Consider the following 20,780-nt stretch of genomic DNA (forward strand, 5'->3'; position numbering starts at 1 on the left):
GTTTTTGTCATACCTTCCCATCCTATCAATTAATTTTACCGAAGACGTCGCGACGGGTGATAATATAATATTATTATGATATTACGTGAATGGCGATTAACGATTATTTATTTAATTAATATTGGTACCTACTGTCCGTTTCTCAGTAAATTTACGTGTTTCCGCGGGACACAACAGACCGACAATTTTCGGATAGCCACGAGCCTAGACGAGCAAAAGCGTTCCCACGGCGCGTGTTGTGTACCGAGCCAGCGTATAACTTGGCTCGAAGCTCGCCGAGTCACGCGCCGTGGGAACCCGCCTTTAGAAAATATTCTTTTTTTACATAATCAATTAATCGTTAAAATTTCAACATTTTTACAATTTTCTTTTATCGTAATCGATTTTAAAATTTTTTTTTTTTTGAATGTCACAGGCACATTTTAAATTTGTTATTCTGAAACAGAATATTTTCTTATCATTTTAACGAATAGAAATAAAAACATGGAACCAGTGGTTAATTGATTAAATTTGTATTTTGTAAGCGTTTAAATTTGAGATTAGTGGAGTGTTATGTGTTGTGTACACAGGTCTAACGGGTGATGACCAGTTGCCCTCGACGGCCTTAAACGGGGGTGTTTGGTATTTTAAAAATATACCAGTTGACAGTTTCCCTCAAATGTTGGTGCACTATAGTCCGTTAAAAACTTTAAGCGATATGATCGATTATACATTTTATACTGATAATACTATATATATATGTCTATATGGTATATTAATAGGTAATTAAAGACCGGATATTCATGCGACTGGACATTTTTATTGCGTTTTTCAATTCTATTTAAGTAGGGTACCCGGACACCCGGTATTCAGTTGTGTATTCAATTTTGTTTTTTTTGTGTGTGAGTGGAAAAGAGGATAAAAAAATATAACAAATTAAATTGTTTGGGATTTTGTGTGGTTTTTTGTTATAATTATATATTATTTATACATATTAGTATATTACATTATATAACTATAGATAATACCTATTAGTAGACACGTAGTTACTAGTTTGTATTATTATGTCATTGTCATTGGACTTATAGTTAAATATAATACATTACTACGACGGCGTATACCTAATAATGATAAATTATCATCAATAACAAAATCTTGACAGTGACAACCATATACGAATAGGTATGAGTATACGACCACCCAAAAGTTGACGGTTGTTCTTATAATTAGCTGTAGAAAAAAGCTTGTACATATGTATATGATAGGGTACCTAGGTAAATTTTAGTAAATTTTAACTTAGATAGATACATAGTAGGTACTTGTTTGTACCTATATTAGCTATATTACATAAAAATATATTTTAATATGAAAAAAATAGGTAGTATATCTACCTAAATATATAATTTGAAGAAGGAACTACACCGGAAATATTGTTCTTCTTTGTTTCTAATATAGACGGTTCACTAAAAATTAAAATTTTCAGTTTTCACATTTTGGCATTTTAATTTCACATTTCTCACATGTCTGATGCCGAACCATTCACACAATCCAGTACTAATAGTAAGGATTACCTACTACTTACTAGAGGATCATATCCTCTCCTCGTGGTCTAAAAAAATTATTTTGTACAAATGAGCACAAAAACCACAGCAAATTCGGACGGACTAATTGACATTCAACGTTATCGTTATGATACTACATCTATAGAAACTTAGATTTTCTATTATAAAATAATACTATATACTTAGATGTTCATCGCAACACGGCCAATAGGCTATATTATTATATTAATATAGTAAGAAATACATATACCTATTTTGTACAGAAATATTTCCATACCTCTCTTCCCATAGTGTGAATACTGTTAATTCTATATAAAACGTCACTGCAGAATCATTAATATAATTACGCTACACCCAATGGTTCCAAATTTAGATTTATTTCATATCAAAGTTCTCAGGAAAATATTCAATTTTGGAAAATGATAAATGAAATAAAAAATGTACTCATGTTATTGTTTTAGAAAATGAAAAAAAACAAAAACGATAATATGAAGAGTGTTACTGTATTCACTTCAGGTTACACATGTGTAAAAAAATAATATTAATGTTTTCAATAACACATAAATTCATCGAGAAAACGACTGTAATAATATGATAAAATAACATATATAGCGCAGACAACTGCAAGATATAATCGCCTTGCACATCGATTCGGCGGAGTGCTATGCGTCCTTTTGCGGGCGGCGTTTTCGCGGACATCACGAAGACGGCGTCGTGCAGCCAATAGTAGTCCTGGCTCAGGTCGCCTTCGCACAGATACGGCAGTTTTGTCCACCGCAGCACTTCCAGTCCGGACGGGTTCGAACACGTCGTGCACCACTGAACACACCTGTTCCTCGAACGTCTCGCCGGTGATCGGCAACTTTTGTTCCGGTATCGCGGATCCTGTTTACAATTTATATACTATTACTATATATCACATATATTATCCCTGCAGCAGAACCCATAACATAGACTTATATGAATAGCTGTTAAAAAACGGTATTCGGTGCGTCTTAAAGGTACAATCGTCGACAATATATATATACTGAAAACGATACCGCTTTTTCATCACTGAAATACACGCTGTGGGCTAAAGAGGTTCATAAATATCAAGGATTTCCGACAGTTTTTCGTATACCCACTTGTGCGAGCACAGGGATACGCATAGTAGGTAGGACTGAAGGTATATAGGCATAAGCGTGTCCTACAGGGGAGGCAGGGTGGGCAGCTGTCTTCTCAGCGACTTACTGGAGGGTTTATCAGTATAAAGTACCTAATCAGTAAGTACCTAACTTATGTAGTATGTAAAAACTAAAATTTTACAATTTGCCTCCTCAACTATGGACGTTTGGGACACACCTAATGCAGGTAGGTACATATCCATATGCTATACGCCGAATCCGTTTATAAGACGTGTCTTGCAAAATAGACGCATTTCGATTGCAGCAAACATGCGTATTATAACATAAAACGATCGAATTGAGTAACATAAATACCCACTCATTTACTTAAACTTATAGACTTTTATAACTATTTACGACAATAGCAGGGATTGATGCTGTATACTCACTGAATTCGTCGAAGGGTCTGTACGGCAACACCAACGCCACGGACGATCCTGCCGTTGGGTTTCACTGCGCTTTTTATTTCGTCCAAGAGCTTCGCCGGATCGCTACAACCGGTCCAACAAATTCAGACACGACACCACGTCGAATTTCTCTTCGCGAGTCCACCACGTATCGACGTCCAAACAACCTACTTACAACACATTATTATTTATAGACACTACCCATTGTAAATATACATAATATCGATTAATATTTAGTATAACTTGTAACATTATATTGTCTAACTGTTATGAAATCTTAAACAAATTTTATTGTTGTTTAAATATGCACATATGTACAATATTATACAAAATCTATATAATTTACTTTACTATTATACTGAACAATAATCAAGTGCATCGTTATATCTAAAAAACAACTAACGCCAATTATTTTATTTAATGACTAAACTATTTTGTAAAAATGTACCTACTGATAAATGGGTAAATAAGAAGCAGGGTATAGCAGTTAGAAAAAATGTTGTTTTGTAATAAAAATACGTGGACATAGCATAACACACACCCGGTATTATAATCTGTGAAAGTTGCAGGAAAACACGGATACGGTAAGATTAACGCACATTTTCATTTTCAATCTGAAAATTCATAGCACGATTGCACCAAATAAGTAGCACAATTATAAAAAAATATATATATGTCGTAGGCCATATGGAAAATTAGTATTTTTTGCAAAAAAGACTAGGCTCTTTGCAATGGGGTAGCCCGTTTGCGAACTACTTATTATTTTTCCAAACAGCCTTCTGTTTTTCAGGCTCATTGCATACAGACTAACAGCAGCTAGGCCTTTTAAGAACTACAATCATTTTATGGTAAAAAAACATTTTTAATTATTTTATTTTAAGGGTTATTGTCTTATTAGTTATTGATAATAACACAGTACAAATATATGTAACATGTAACATTATTATTCATTAGTCATTACTTATTAATTTTGTAAAATAGTTATTTCTATCTCATAGACATACTAATTTTTAGATTTTTATTGAAATTTAAATTTTAAAATCATTTTAAGACTTTTGTAAGTGACTTGACAATTGACATTAATGACACAAACAATATCTGACTTGACACCTTTTGCACATATTACTTAGCAGTTAGCTGTAATAACACCCACTAATTTGGTTTTATAAAAGTCAGAGCTATCAGCGACAGCTATCATATTATGTTGATCAATACATACTATTTTTTAAACTAGTTAGGTACCTAGTTAAGTAGTATCTACTTGATTTATTAACAACTTTGAAAAGAACAGTTTTATAAAATATTACCTATGCAAGAAAATCAATAAATAAATCTATAATAAATTAAAATCTGATGATAACAATATAAATCCCTATTGACCCTACTATGATTATGATATTAATATTCACTTACTCTTACATAATCTACTCGTATATTTTGATAATCATATTTTTCATGATTTTAAGTTTTATAAAAGAATGTGTTCAAATTTCTACAACAGGATGATTTAGTACTGCTAGTAGAGATGACATCTTACAAAAGTTTATACAAAAATAGAATTTTATATAATGGTAATTTAATGTAATAATATTTATAATACATTTTGTACATCAATATAATATAATAACAATCAAACAACTAGTCAAATAGTCAACAACTGTACAAAATTAATAAGTAATAAGTAATGAATAATAATGTTACATATATTGTACTGTGTTATTATCAATAACCCTTAAAATAAAATAATTAAAATGGTTTTTTACCATAAAATGATTGTAGTTCTTAAAAGGCCTAACTGCTGTTAGTCTGTATGCAATGAGCCTGAAAAACAGCAGGCTGCTTGGGAAAAATATTAAGTAATTCGCAAACGGGCTACCCCATTGCAAAGAGCCTAGTATTTTTGCAAAAAAAACTAATTTTCCATATGGCCTACGACATATTATATAAAAATAAAAAATGAAAAAGCGTGCAATTGTGCTGCATCTGGAAAACACGCGTACAAATACAAAAATAGCGAAATATGAATTATTGAATACTTACGTAGAATAAACACAGATTACTATTCAAAAATAAATAATTGCGTATAGTATAATATAATACATGTAATTTTGAAAGAAATAAAACAAATTGTACCTATACATACGTCATACCCAATGGCTAATATGATAATTTACCCAACTAGAAATTCTCATAAAATTTTATAAAAAAAAATAAAGACTTTTGTAATACCTATCAATATAGTATGTGTCTACCTATATTGAAAACCATCCATTTATCTTGGTATACTGGTATCTCTTTATTGATGTTAAATTATTTAAAAAAATAAAAGAAATGTCGACTCCACTAAGTTTTCATGTGTTATAACTACCCATTATAAACCTACAGTACCTACACAAATATTATAAAAATCGGTTCTCAATCATCAATTTTTTAATAATTGAAAAAAATGCTTTCTAATAGTTAGGCAGGTACTTCAATTTAGCACTCGATATCTACGCGTTTCACAGCACCGATAAAAACTGTACAGCTAGGGCACATGCGCACGCATTCTCTTGTGGCTTACAACGCACATATTGCCTTATAAATTCTTGTTTGGATTTGATAACTGTTAAAAATTTAAGATAACATAATATTATACATACAACGTACGAGCACGTATAGAATAATAAGCGTATATGTGTGATTTTGAGGGGGAGGGGGGTATAAGGTATGCGAAAATGCCGACTTCAAAATATAAACAATAATTGCTATAGATGTAAACGTTATGTGTTACACACCACGCTCCCCTCCCTATACCGTTACACTGAATCCCACGGGTCTGCAAGTATTTATTCACGTTATATTATATATTATAAAAAGTAGACCGAACAGTGCAAAAGTTCACCTGAATCCTTTTTGAGTCAAGATCCGGATCATCGGGCCGGACTTTTCGGTTGTGTAGACCTCGCGGATCAGAGGCGCGTATTTTTCGGTAGTGGCTCCGTCGCCGGCACCCAAGTCGACCAGCGTCGAGCCGCTGTCGAAAAACGTCAAGTTCAGCAGTCGTCTGATCTGGTCGGTGGAAAACACGAACATGGACCCTCTCCGCAGCAACCTGCGCAACAATTAAGCGGCGAAAATGGAAAATTAAAGACGCACAGTGTAAAAAGGGTATACCTATATATATTGTTATATACAAATTGCAGTTATCACAGCATATTTAATACCTATATACATATGATCGTCCCGATCAATTCATTATACGTTATTTATTTATTATATTTTAATGATTAATAATTACCTACTTAACATAATATATATTTACAGTGCAGTGTATCTAGAAAAGCGTTTGACGATAGTTCGTTTATAATTATAATACGATATATCTTATATTATGTATTTTATGTGTAAACATTTTTCCAGCAGATAACTTTTGGCGCTTTGCAATACGCGTCGTCTGACGTAATCACATATAAGTATACATCGTTATACATATATATAATTTATACAACGTGACAATACAGAGCGATTTAGTTATTCATTTGAACGCGGCGCCTGTAATGTATTGTTGTTTTCTATATCGTTTTTCTACTTTTTATTTTTTTATTTTGTTATTTGTTTTTGTACTGACGTCATCCGCGACACGCCGGCCGTACTGTAAATAATTGTAGAGCACTAAGTTAAATTCAACACTCTATATAATATACGACAACGACTTAAGCGCTCTGGGGATTTCTTTTTCGGTCGTTCTAAATAATGCCCCTCGGACTGGACGGACACCGCGTCATAAATAAAAAAAAACCCGCTACGCCTCCGACCGTTGCCCCGCACGTACTTAGGTCTGAATGTTAAAAAAAGAAAAGGCCAACCGACTCGATAAACAATAACTTAAAAATTGATATTGCTTTGCCGGTACGCGCGCGGAGGAGTGCAGTGCGAGGCGACCGACCGCCGCAGACTTTTCAACGACTGTTTATAGAGGTTAAAAACAAGTTTTATTTTTCTGAAATTCGCGCCATAAAATGTATGCAGGACATATATATATATATATATATCATATATATTATAAATATATCGTGTGTCGGCGGTCGAAAGAAAATCGAGTGATTTATAATAAATAACCGCCGCAACGCGTTTCACGAAGTTTGTGTACACTTCGAAACGAACGCGATTCCCGGCAGTCGTGCTGTACAAATTTAATTAACGAAAACTTCGGAAAGAGTCATCGACTCGCAATAAATTATAACGTGTAGTTTGTTGTTTATGCGATTCGCTGAAAACATTTTAAAGAGGGCGCAAACGTGCCAGCTGACTTTATAATTTTTCCGCGTACAACTTATATTATGTACGCGTCGACTCCGAGAACTAGAAATTATGCAGAATTAATAATGAATTAATTCACGGAACGTATAAACACGAACGTAATATTATTATGATAATTATACAATTATTGTACGGCCAATACTAAGCACCGCAGAGCTCTGCGAATCATACAATATGCATGTAGGTACTGTGTGCAGAGCGACGTAGTAGATACTTACCAAAATTAAATATTATGCGTAAAACGGAGTAATTTTTGAAAACAAACACCTAATAATGACATGTACAATAATATGACGTCCACTCTACACGTATACCTACGTGTTTAGTGGTCCGTTCTTTTTAGCAATTTAAATTTTCAATACTGTTGACTACAACTTTTTAACGACTTAAGTGTAACAATATTTGCGATTGGAATTGCACGAATCAAATGAAATATCCGCACCATTAAGGCTGCCCATTGCTTAAAAATCCCGTTCTGTAAATTTTTTTTCAATAGGTATAGGCTCGTAACAGTGTATAAGACGGTAATTATATAATGCCTTAAAAAAAAAAGTCAGTTACTGTGTACGAAAAATAATTTTTGGCCAGATTTAAGCCTTCTTTAAATTGGCCGAATTCAAAGACTTACGCTGCTCAGCTGCTGAAGTTATATAAATAATCTATTCGATTTGTATAACAATTTCTTATAGGTACAGTAGTTATGATATGACAATATAATTATTTTATAATTAACAGCAATAAATTATCATATTGTCCCCCAATTTAGAGTTTTTTTGAACTTTCCCATGAATGTTTGCAATCTTGCAACTATATTGTGTTTTCATAGTATCATCGTGTAAATTCGACTTTAAAGTTATACTCTGTATAAGATTCGTACATTGCATGTAGTATAATATTAGGTACCTAAGTACCTTTATACAATATATTGTAACTTGTTAAATGGGTATATTATGAATTAATAAATTATTATTAATAATGAAATAAGTATATTTTTCTATATATTATACGCATCATAAAAATATTCTGTTTTTATATGTTTTGGAAAATAATGACATGAGGGTCAACCCTTCACTATAACCACTTTGTGTTTACCGTATATATATGGATACTAATTTTTGTCTCTGAAAATTAATATAATAAAAAATAATTGCACAGTTTTATTTAAATATTTATATAGTATGTTATCGGTCTTGTCCCTGTGTTGAACTGCAGTATGAACAATTTTGAATTTATAACTAGTTACAATAGACGAATAAGTGTTCTAACGAGATTTAATCTACTGGTGTGTAGATTTGCATAAATTCATTGTCCGGTTACCAAATTTAAAGATTTTTGAGTATGATGGAATTGATGAGGCTTTGCTTAGACAGGTTGAAAATCCGTCAATTTTTCTTCGCTCTCACCTCACTCACGCTTCTTTGAGCTGATAAAAAAAAAGAACATAAGTAATCTATATTTTGTTTTTCCTTAACCTTCTATTCTACGTTTCCTTAAATATTATTGAATCCCGGAAAAGAACTCCTAAAATAAGACCTACCGGAAAGCTGTAACTTTGTTGTAAAACATGTTTGAATTTGTCATCTCTTCATTGTACTTAAAACTGAATTGTGGCATAGATTTTTCATTTCATGTATTTATATTTTCAAAACCTAATTACCTGGTATAGACCTCTGGTTCTGTAAGTTACATTTATTAAAATACAATTTAAAGTTTTAAAATTGTCTTAAAATCTAATCTTATATGTTATACACCATTCAGAATATACTATCATTATATATTTTTTCTGATGCACCTAATGGATATATTTTGATATATTTAAAATATGAATAATGTTTAGGCTAACATAACTGAGGCTTTGATATTCTTATAAGTTATAATTTTTGGGTCGCATTCATGCATGTGTATTATGTGTATACATTTTTTACCTTTGTATATTAATTGAAAAGATATCTGATATCAGGCACTTACTAAAAATATTTAGGTACCAACAATAGCTAAAATTTAGAGGTATTTACATATATTTTGAATAATATTATGTATGTCGTATATAAACATAATTTTGTTTAATTATTTTTACCATTTTAATATTGAATAATATAAATTTTAATATTATAAACAATAAATATTAATAATATTATGTACAATTATTAAGAAAATAAAAATCGTTCCAATAATAGCACTGATTATAAACAGTAGGTACTATTAGCTATATACATATACATATATTTATAAGTCTAGCTATGTTATACTTAATGCGTTTTTTTTATTATTATCAATACAATAACGTAATTTGACCTATGTGTTATAAAATTAAATTAGAATATCAAAAAACGGATTTTATTACCGTAATGAATTGATATTTAGATAGCGCACAGATTATTAAGTACATTAATGCATCAACGTATTACAGATGCTCGAAGTGCCACAAACGTTTGTTATTATTATTATTCATTGATCGCGTTTACAAATTAAAAACAAAATTCAAATGTAAATAGCTTCATTAATTTTTGACGTATTAATATAAATGACCCATTATAATTCGTTAAAAATTAAACCGTATATGATTCCTATTTCAGAAATATAAGTTCCCGTTTTAATTTTAAAAGTTACCCCTAAAAACTATAATTTTTTATAACACAAAATTAATCTAAATTATATGACTCAAAATAGTTTTATTTTAATAATTAGGATTATTTTTTCATCATTTAAATTAGTCAAGCTAAAATCTACTGTCACATAAAATTTAGAACAGCCCGACCCCCGACATATTATATGTATATATACAAAAAAAAAATTAAAATTCATAATTATAATAATTACATTTTAATTGTATAAACAAAGACGTGAGCCGCAAATACCTAAGTCACTTTTGAGTCTAGATATATACCTACCTATACAGAAAATTATATTAATTATTTATTTTTTATTGCGCAACGTCTTATAAGAATTTATCGCGGAAGCACAGAAGTCGGCACACAATAACAGGTCGTCAACAATACTATATGTCTTGGTTTATTTTAACAATTCGGTGGTGGGAGGGGGGTTGGTTGGTCAGGAATCGTCGGTAAATGTATATATTTATATATTTTAAAGTACGTATACGTGTGAAACTCAAAGTGGCAACTCGAATGTGCATTAATAGTATACGCGTCTATATATATATATTATATTACTTTATATATATATGTGGTGTATATCCGATCGGGCCGATTAATCGCCTGTCGTGAGTGTGTGCAAAACGGGGCAAAAGACGGCGGCAGGAACCGGGAGTTAACGAGAGATCGATCGGTAGTTTCCTCTAGAGCGGCCTCACATACATACATACATACATACATACATACATACATATATATATATACGTAGACACGCAAATAACACTATATTTACGTGTACAAATACACACACACACACCAGCGCGTGCGCTCGTGAAGAAAGCTGTGTGTGTGTATATATATCGTCTTGTATAGGTATATATATGCGTGTGTATAAATATGCGGAGACGTGCGCGCGCGTCAGGAGGATTCGCCAGAGAATAAGAGACCTGGCGAGAGGAGGCGGTAACGACGGAGGCGGCGGCGGCGGCGGCCAAAAAAGAATAATATTGTTCTTTCTACACGTATACGGATGCTGCATGCGTGTGTTTTTTCTTTTACTCCCCCCCCCTGCTCCTCATCTAGTCGTCGGTGTGCTACGGGTTCGTTATTTCGCGTCGCGCGCATTTCCATATTATATATATGTATGTGTATGTACACACACTCGCATACTCACATATACTCGCGACACACATCCACACGCGTACACACATAATATATATATAGGTACCAGGGTTGACGATGACGGCAGAAGAAGGGCGTAGGAGGGGGGAAATAAATTACGAGCTTTGGTATCGGACGATGGGGTGGGGCGGTGGGAGGTCGAGTAAAGTCGGCGGCGGGGTAGACAAAAAGGCGCTAACAAAAAAAATAAGAAAGAAAAAATAGAAAGAGAAAGAGTGAGAGAGAAAAAGGTCGCATTTATCCGGAGAGGAGAACTATAGTCGCTTTCCTCTCTCTCGCTCTGCTCCTGTACAGTGCACACCCCATCGTTCTTATTCTACAGCAGCTCTTCATCTTGCGCGCGTTGTGTAGCTTTTTTCATCCCCCGCCGCCGCTGCCGACGAGACAAACGACGACGACTATACGACGGGCAGCGGTTCAAAGGCCCGCAAATTGCCAATCAAGACGGTATATACCCGCCAAGCACAGATTCAAAGGCATTTTATACATATATGTTATTATTATTATTTTTTTTTTTTGCTTATTTATTTACTTTTTTCCTCTTTTTAGCCTATCAATATTCCCTAGTCGTTTGCAGTCGACGATGTTACACGCTCCCGGCAGTATATATATACGTCATCACCGCCTGAGCCCGTTTTACATAATATAATATATACGAGTATGCACCACCTATAGGATATATTATAGAAGGTCGTGCATACATAAAATATACATCTATCACTTTTAATCCACCACTGAGTTGAATCGTGAAAATTAAGCGACAATATTTTCGGTATTTTATTATTATTTTATTATACCGTAGATACATGAACAAAACCAACTTTTTTCTAGAAACTGTGTCTTAGAAATTGACTTTGAAAAATCTTTAGAAATCAGTAAGAATTTAAAAATACAAACTCAAAAATATAGAATCGTGAAGCGAATTTATAATTAAATGCAATTAAATAGTTGTATAAATCATTTTACATAAATTTGTTACAAAAATATATCCTGTTTTGACGTTCTAATATGGTTGGAAATGGAACTTAAAAGGTCTAACCTTTTATATTATGTGATTTTTATGAGATTTTGAGGTAAGTATATAAATGGGCATACTATATATTGAAAATTTAGAACAGAAAGTGATATTGTACATATACTTAAATAGTAATTATAAAGTTAATAAAATTAAAAAATATGTTAACAATATTTACTATCTCCTAACATTGTAAAAATACCTGGTGTATTGACACAATTAAATTAATTAAAAAAAAAAAAAAAACAATCTCCTGCTAAAGGACATTTAGTATTTATTTTACTCATATGACTCCACGGGGTTGCACCAATGACTGTAAGTTGCAAAAAATCTAAAAAATGTATGCAAATTTCATAAAAACAAATATGTTACAAAATATTTATGAAAATATTATCACATTGTAAATGTAATTAATAGGTATTGTTAATGTCATTGTATATTATTGATAAAATATTTAATAATCATAAAATTTCAAATAATTTCGTTTAATTTGTCGTCAACCCAGATTCGTACAACGTGCGATTAACTCTTGGTTTCTTATTAAGAGCAAAACCTTCTCGAAAAAATATGAAGAATTAATTTTGAAATAATAATCTGATGTTTTGTAAATGGGGACCTACAGTAACAGATGTAAACTAGAATCTCTGTAAATATTTATAAGTTCAATTGTGTCGTTCAATGGCCTTTGACTTCGCTTTAATGATAATAATAATAATAATAACAACAAAAAAGAAAATATGCAAGTCTTCGATGTTACAAAATTTGAATTGCTAATAATATTTGTATTATATTATAATTATAGTCATATCACTGCAGAAGTGTGTGTAAAATATATAACGTTGCAGTTGCAGTGATTTTTTTTATAACTCTTTTATTTTATTTACATTTTTCATCTTAATGGGTTTTGTGTTGGTATAATAAAATATACTAGAGACACGGCGATGAAAAGTTCGAAAACTATTAGCTTTAATTCACAGAAAGTATTAATGTACATTAAAGGTTAATGATTTTTCCGATAAAAAAGTGTGTTAAGTCAATTTATACGAGGTACACGAAACAAAACCACGCAAAGCATTTATTAACATATTTTTAATGTTTATATAATATTATACGTATAAACGGCCTTAAACATTTTAAGTATAGGCGAATATTGTACATATAATATTATAATATAGTGTTGCACGCCACGGTGTTGATTGTGATATTATAAATTATAATATACAAAACGTAAATATATAGATTTTAATAATTATTATTATTGTGAATATAAAAATCATGTTAATCGTTGCAATTGTATATAATAATATTTTTTTAATATACCTAAAATAATTATGAATATTGTATATATAGTGTATACAACACTTTTTCAACGGACATAGTAATTTAACGCTGCCTGAAATAAAAACACCGCGCCAATTAGGTTATCGCGGTTCAACTAGACGTATTGAAGGCAGTAGGTAAGTACAATGTACACAACTATAACTTACGATACGTAGAATATTATATTAAAATATAATATTAAATTGATTATCGCGGTCACGTCGCATTTTCGTTTCCGGTTTTTCGCCCAATCCTATAGAATATGTCGATCATCATGACCGAACGAGACGCGTTTTCATCTCCAATTGGCCCTCGTCCCGTCGTTGTCGGTCATCGCCGATCGTCTTTTAAACGGTCGCTGTTATCGCGGCTATTTCGTATGTACGAATGATAATCGACGTACATTACACATTATTACATAATGATGTAATAAATAATAATAATATATATTTTTTCGACCACAACGGCGGAAGTGAACAGCCCTCAACAGCTTCGGACACGTCGAATGCCACAGGACCGCGTGTTCTATTTTCGATGTCAATCCAAAGTAATATAAATTAAACCGTTTTACTAATTACATAGTAATATTCGATAAATAAAATATCATAATATTACCTATATATTTTATTATAATGATGTAGTTTTTGTCGTCTCTCCTGTTACAGATAAAAAAGTCGACTTGCAGAAACGGACGCGCGTTATTACGCGTGTGCTTATCTATCTATAATATATATGCTCGTATATATTTGTATACAATATTATGTATATATATTTAATTATTTAATACAGGATTCTATATTTCTACAACTATCAGATAGTGCGTAATGAGAAAAAGCTAAAAAAATAAACGTGAAAAAATATTAATGTAAAAAATTAGTTTCCAGACGGCTTGCGTATTGTATGTTCGTGTATTTAATCGTCTGCGTTAAAATAAAATATATAAACGTTATATTGCGCTCGCGTATTACTATAATAATTAATAATTTATATAAAGGCTATATTATATACGTATATCATATATGTACATATTATTGTATATGGTGTGATATAATATAATAACGTTTGGACCACGCGTTCTTTAGCTGTTATACATATACAGATTGTATAATGACGTTATTAATATATTTACACACACACACACATACACACACACACACACACACACACATATATATGTTTATATATATATATATAGGTACCTACTAAATTAGTCTATATAATAGGTGCGCGCGTGTAAATGTTTTTATATAGGCATTACGTTCTGAAACGTTTTTGCCCACGTAAAACGGACGACGGCCACAGAGTTAATTTTTATTTTAACTAATTCTTAAGGCCGACGAGTTTTAATTTTTTATTATTATCTACTATTATTTTTTTTAAATATTTATGTACTTATATTGTTTTTTATAATTAAACGTTTTATTTTTATAAATTACTAAACGTCACAATACGAGAAAAAAATTTGAACTGACGAGGCGATATTTTACATTAATTGTATAATATTGTATTTAGTTTCGCAAACAAACGTACAATAGGTACCTATAACCGGCTATACCGAATACATAAAAACGCGGACGAAAAGAAAAATCTCATTGACTAATTAATACGAGTTGGTTCAATTTAACCCATGAAAAAAGGTAGGTAGCTAATAGCTACTAGCTATTGCTAAATGTAAAATACATATATTATACAAACCCGCGCAGTGTCAAATAATGATTGAATGCCATCTGTTCGAATAAAATGTGTTAAAATACTTAGAAAAGCTATTTGTAAACCACGAGTTATTTAAAATCATTAATTTTTCGCATTTATTATAAATTGTTAAAATTTTAAAACAATTACTTATAACCAGCACACCTTGCAGAGCTTTTCATCTGCGTAGTTGAACACGACGCGAAAACACAGTGGGCTACAATACTGTTTATTGAGAACGAAACGCGCGCTTGGAAAAAGAATAACAATAACAACAACAAGTGACTATAATATCATTATACGTATAGACGGCGTCGATGTTTGTGTCGTCCAAAGGAACGTTCTTGTACAACAACGGTATAGTTTCTATACACTTAAGCGCCGCCGTTAAAGTCGAGTAAAATGATAATGATAATAATAATAATAATAATAATAATAATAAATATATACGCGAACGAGTATTATTATTATTATTATATTCACACACAATAGTAGCATCGCGCCGCGACACAATGTGTAGAAATATAAAGTAAGTATAGACGTGTGTTGTATACCTACGTGTATTATGTTAAATGAGCGTGAAGGGAGGTGCGTGCCCGCGCGAGTTCTCCCTTATTATCGGCTCTCGCGAACGGCAAGTATTTTTTTCCTTTTTCCAAGTTATTTCACATCGTCGTCATGTATAACCGCGTTGTTCGCCGTGTGCACTTCAGTGTGTGTACTCCGTGTAAGCTATATATACCTACATTATATACACATACATACAATACATATAGGTATTATATTATATTGTACCGCTGTATGTAGTTAGTTTATATATACCTATACGATTGCGCGCACGAGAAATAAACGATCATCCGATTTATGCTAATTTTATTATTATTATTAAGAGTAGCAGCAGCAGTAGTAGTAGTAGTAGCTGCAGTAGTAGTAGCAGTTGCAGTTAGTTGTAGTAGTATTGTGTACTTTATATAAAATGCACGCGGCACTTTAATTAAGTTTGTATCCATATACGAATAATGGAAGAAGGGAACTAAAAAAAAATCAACGAATGCGCTCGCATGCATCTCTATAATCTCTATACCTAACATATGTACACGCATAAAGATAATATTATACACGTCTTGTAATCGGCATATATCAGTCAAATCGTTTATGGTAAATTAGTATACTGCAGTGTGCGATCAGAGTTATAGCTACGCGTATATATTATATCCTATATGTGTGATGTTCGCTTTCTTAATGCCTGTCCAACGAGGGGAGAGCTGTAGGTTAATAAAATAATTGAACCGATAGCAGTAGATTGTCTATATATATACATATATGACATATATATATATACTATATATTATATATATAGGACTATAGGGGAAGTTAAAAAAAAACTAATTTACATGTCATATTATATTTCAGTGTACAAACTCGTACATATACGGTTAATATAATATATAGTTAATATTGAAGAAAGCCAAAATATTGTACGTTTAGGCGTCCCCTAAACCCTGCTACACGTTGCCAAATGTCAATAGATTGTTAATAAGAGATGGTAAATATCTATGGATATTGCATATATGCTGTAATCTTTTTTTTGTTTGAATTATTTCTCTTTCTCTCTCTATTCTTTGCTATTAATGGGATAAATGACCTAAGTTGTATGATTATTTTTCTTACAATGTTCCTTTCCAGACCTCCCTCTCTCCGCTATCAATCTATTTATTTTTAGGGCTATGGTCAAACCAGCTCAGCTACACAAGTAGAAAAAACCGCGAAATTGACGATACGATTTTCACCGCTCCACAATTAACTAACCGCGAACGAATAATCTTCGATAAACACACTCAATATGACATTGTAATATTATATCGTATAATATCATTATATGTATACGACCGTTTAAAAATCATGATTTTGCAAGTCTACATTTTATACATACATTTAGGTATATGTGCACGTATATTGTACTCTAAATATAATATATTTTATAGTCCACATGACGGTAAAAACGTTGGTTTCGCGGATGAATGTATACGATTTTATGCACTTTAAAGTTCGCAATAAAAATAAAGACGATCTCGAACTGGAGTAAATGATAAAAAGAGAAACAATTGACATAATATTATCGTCCAACGACCGTATGAAATGCGACAATATGATATCTGCACATAATATAATTATATATGGTATATATAATACATAGCTACACAGATATATAACAAAAATACAAAATATGTTAGAAATAATACATAGTTTAATACGACTTGAACTCATATTATGGATAAAATCGTACATTTACATATATTATATTATATTACACTACAAAATAGAATAAAGACAATTTTATATATATATATATATATATATATATATTAAATACTATATAGAGTATATAAGTATTTATACGTACAAGACACTGAACGAATTAACAATTTTTCTAATCCACTAAGCTAAGTTAGAATAAGAAAAAGTTAATCAAATTAAAAAATTGTATTGTATTTTTTTTAAATTTAGATAATTGCATAAAAAACAAATAATTATATAATTTAGTTAAAATTTGATATTTTCTCTTTTCTAATAAAAAATAAAAATTCGAATATTGTTTGGATAATACCGTATAATTAAAACCATTTTGGCTCGGCATAAGAGTTAATTTATTTAGTGTTTTAATATGGATTTAATGTTTAACTTATAATGCCGAGACAATTCATAAAGAACTCGATCATTATTCAGTATTTATAAGGTAGGTATATTGTAATTATTTTAAAATTATTAAAGTTATTAGATTATCAATTATTAGTATGTAGTTAATAAAACATACATGAGTAATTTTCAATCAAACTTCCAAGTTCCAATATATGATATGTTAGTACCTATGCGATGGCCTTCGTGATAAGTGATACATACTAAATGCACTAATAATTATAAAAAATAATATTGTCAGAATTTGTTTAAATAAATGTAGGTACTCTTATCCCTTCATGATTTACGAATGAAAATTACAAAGAATTTGGAGTTTACCAGTAAGGTACTTTTATATTATAAATTATAATTTATAATGAATATTATGTTGACTTTTAGAAGAATTATTCTTCATTACCCAGTACATAAATGCGTTTTAGTTTATTACCGATTCAAACCAGCTATTAACAATTAAAAAAATATGCATATGCCGTTATATATAATACAAAACTAAATACAAAATATTTTTAATGTAAATATTTTTCCCAAAACTGCAGTCCTAACAACATTAACGTATATTTTATAATTAATTTTACGAAATATAATCATTATAGTTTCTATATATACCTATTATTATTTTCAAGTTTAAATCTGTCTGCATTTGCACAAAAACGTTTTAAGTACTTTTTATTTTATTTACACGTACGGCCTAAACTATATTACCCGAATTTACGCTCCATGGCCTTCGGTGCGTTAAACGGAGATTACGCGGGCAACGAGCTACATAACAACCTTGTTTTAATTAAAAGGAAATTCAACCAGCGATTAAGCCGTCTAGCTACGAGAGACTGAAATAGACTACAATATATAAAAATTAAATAGACTACTGAATTGGTTTGTAGATTACAAACATTACACGAGCAAATGAATATTACATTAGTTCTCTTTTATAATCGATAATTATTATGATTAAGTATAATAATCGGCAGGTATAACTATCCACCAAAATCGATTTTACGGTAATTTAGTAAACAACGACGCTCGAATACCAACGAACATAGGTAGGTATTTTAATTATATTACCATACTTATACCCAGATATACACGTTTTTAACTTTGACGCAGTGACGCCAAAATGGAATAATTATGTGGATTGTCGAACGCGCTATAATATAAAATATAACGACGTGGCTATTCAAACCCGAATATTAAGACACAGGTGTACTTACCTATTATTAAATTTTAATTTGAACGCGATAATTGTTGCACTCGAAAAACGATTCTGAACGGTTAAATCCGTAGTGTGGGTTCAAGATTTCGATAAAAAAAACTTTGTGCGCAATCTCAAATTATCTTCACTGAGATTGGAAAAACGAACGCTCTGGGGTACCTAAAATTTCCAGTCTATATATAGAACATATGTATTAATCGTATAGAGACATTTCACACGAAACTTTTCGCTTTTACACAAGCTTTTTTACCGCCCGACAAATATTACAAGACTTGGAATAGATAATAAATGTTAAACAACAATGTAATATTGTATCAATTGCTTCGCTGCAGAATTGCTAAAGTTACAAACTGATATTTGTTAATGATTTATATACCTAATAATATTTTGAAAGATGACTTTTTAGACGGCCATGGGCTGGAGATTTCGGGGCTTAGCATCAACCCCCTCCCAAGAATTCACCAAATATTTAACAACAAAGATGTCCTGCTATTATGTTTTGTATAGTAGGTATTTAAAAATCTATGGTTTTTTCTTAAATGGTTAGGTTAACAATTTTGCAAGTACCTATACGTAATTGAAAAACGTATATTCATATAACCTCCTCCTCACCCCCCCACCATCGCGATCTTATAAACAAGCACTAATAATTATTGAGTTACCGATTCGGCTTATACACGCACAATATATACATACATTATACATAGGTACACATAATTTATAATTGTATATTTGTATCATACACAACCTATATTATAGATTACATGTATTGTATACGGTAACTATGTATGCGCAGTTTTTCTTTTCTATAATAATAATCTCGACAAACGACGATAGCACGCAGCAACTACAGCAGCAGAAGGCATAGGTGGACCCATCACAGATGTCAATCACGTCAATCTCTGCAGTACATGTATATTGTCCTATCCTACCGAGACGACGCTTATTTATATGAATATATATATATGTGTGTGTGTGTGTGTGTGTATATAAGTATACACGCACTGTAGTACATTATATTGTAGTATAAATAATATATCGTCGTTATATAACGACAATGGAGACTTTTCGCCGTTTCCGTTCTTCGCGTATAAGTATAATGATTATTTATACCTCGTACCGAAGAAGTCTGTCCGAGTCTCTTCAATGAAATCGCGAGATACGCGTACCTATCTATATATATTCATATGCTTGTATATACATTATAAATATATATATATATATACACATTACACACACACACACACACACACACACATACAGCGAGTAGCTCGCGTTTCATTCATTCAGTCGTGGTAGAGTATAATAATATATTTATATATATACTCCGCATACACACGCGCGTTTGCCTATATTATTTTGTGAGTATATTATATATATATGTATACAGGTAGTACAACATATATTTACTCGATTATGACACGTATACGGCAGGTCGTCATATACATGTTTTATATTCTCTGTTGTCCGCACACAATATTTTCATTATTATTATCATTATTATATTATTATTATTACTATTATTATTGTTATTGTTATTGTTAACGACGTGGACACAATGCGTGCTTAATTAATTTTTTTCTCATAATATATATAATATGATGCGTACGACGGTTTTAATTATACACGCTTTGCTCGACGTGATCTTCACACGTTC

The 20,780-nt window shown here is 31.3% G+C and overlaps 1 protein-coding gene across 1 annotated transcript in view; it reads right to left on the reverse strand.

Moving 5' to 3' along the window:
• Positions 1 to 2,025: 2,025 nt before the first annotated feature.
• Positions 2,026 to 20,780, reverse strand: part of LOC132921703 (protein-L-histidine N-pros-methyltransferase) — a 105,116-nt gene continuing 86,361 nt past the window's right edge. Inside the window, 6 exon segments of the mRNA XM_060984872.1 lie at positions 2,026 to 2,339; positions 2,341 to 2,426; positions 3,094 to 3,133; positions 3,135 to 3,200; positions 3,202 to 3,278; positions 5,976 to 6,205. Of these exon segments, the coding sequence (XP_060840855.1) occupies positions 2,049 to 2,339; positions 2,341 to 2,426; positions 3,094 to 3,133; positions 3,135 to 3,200; positions 3,202 to 3,278; positions 5,976 to 6,205 (790 nt within the window). The 3' untranslated portion in view covers positions 2,026 to 2,048.

The sequence above is a fragment of the Rhopalosiphum padi genome, chromosome 2 (genome assembly GCF_020882245.1).
Source record: "Rhopalosiphum padi isolate XX-2018 chromosome 2, ASM2088224v1, whole genome shotgun sequence".
NCBI lineage: Eukaryota > Metazoa > Arthropoda > Insecta > Hemiptera > Aphididae > Rhopalosiphum > Rhopalosiphum padi.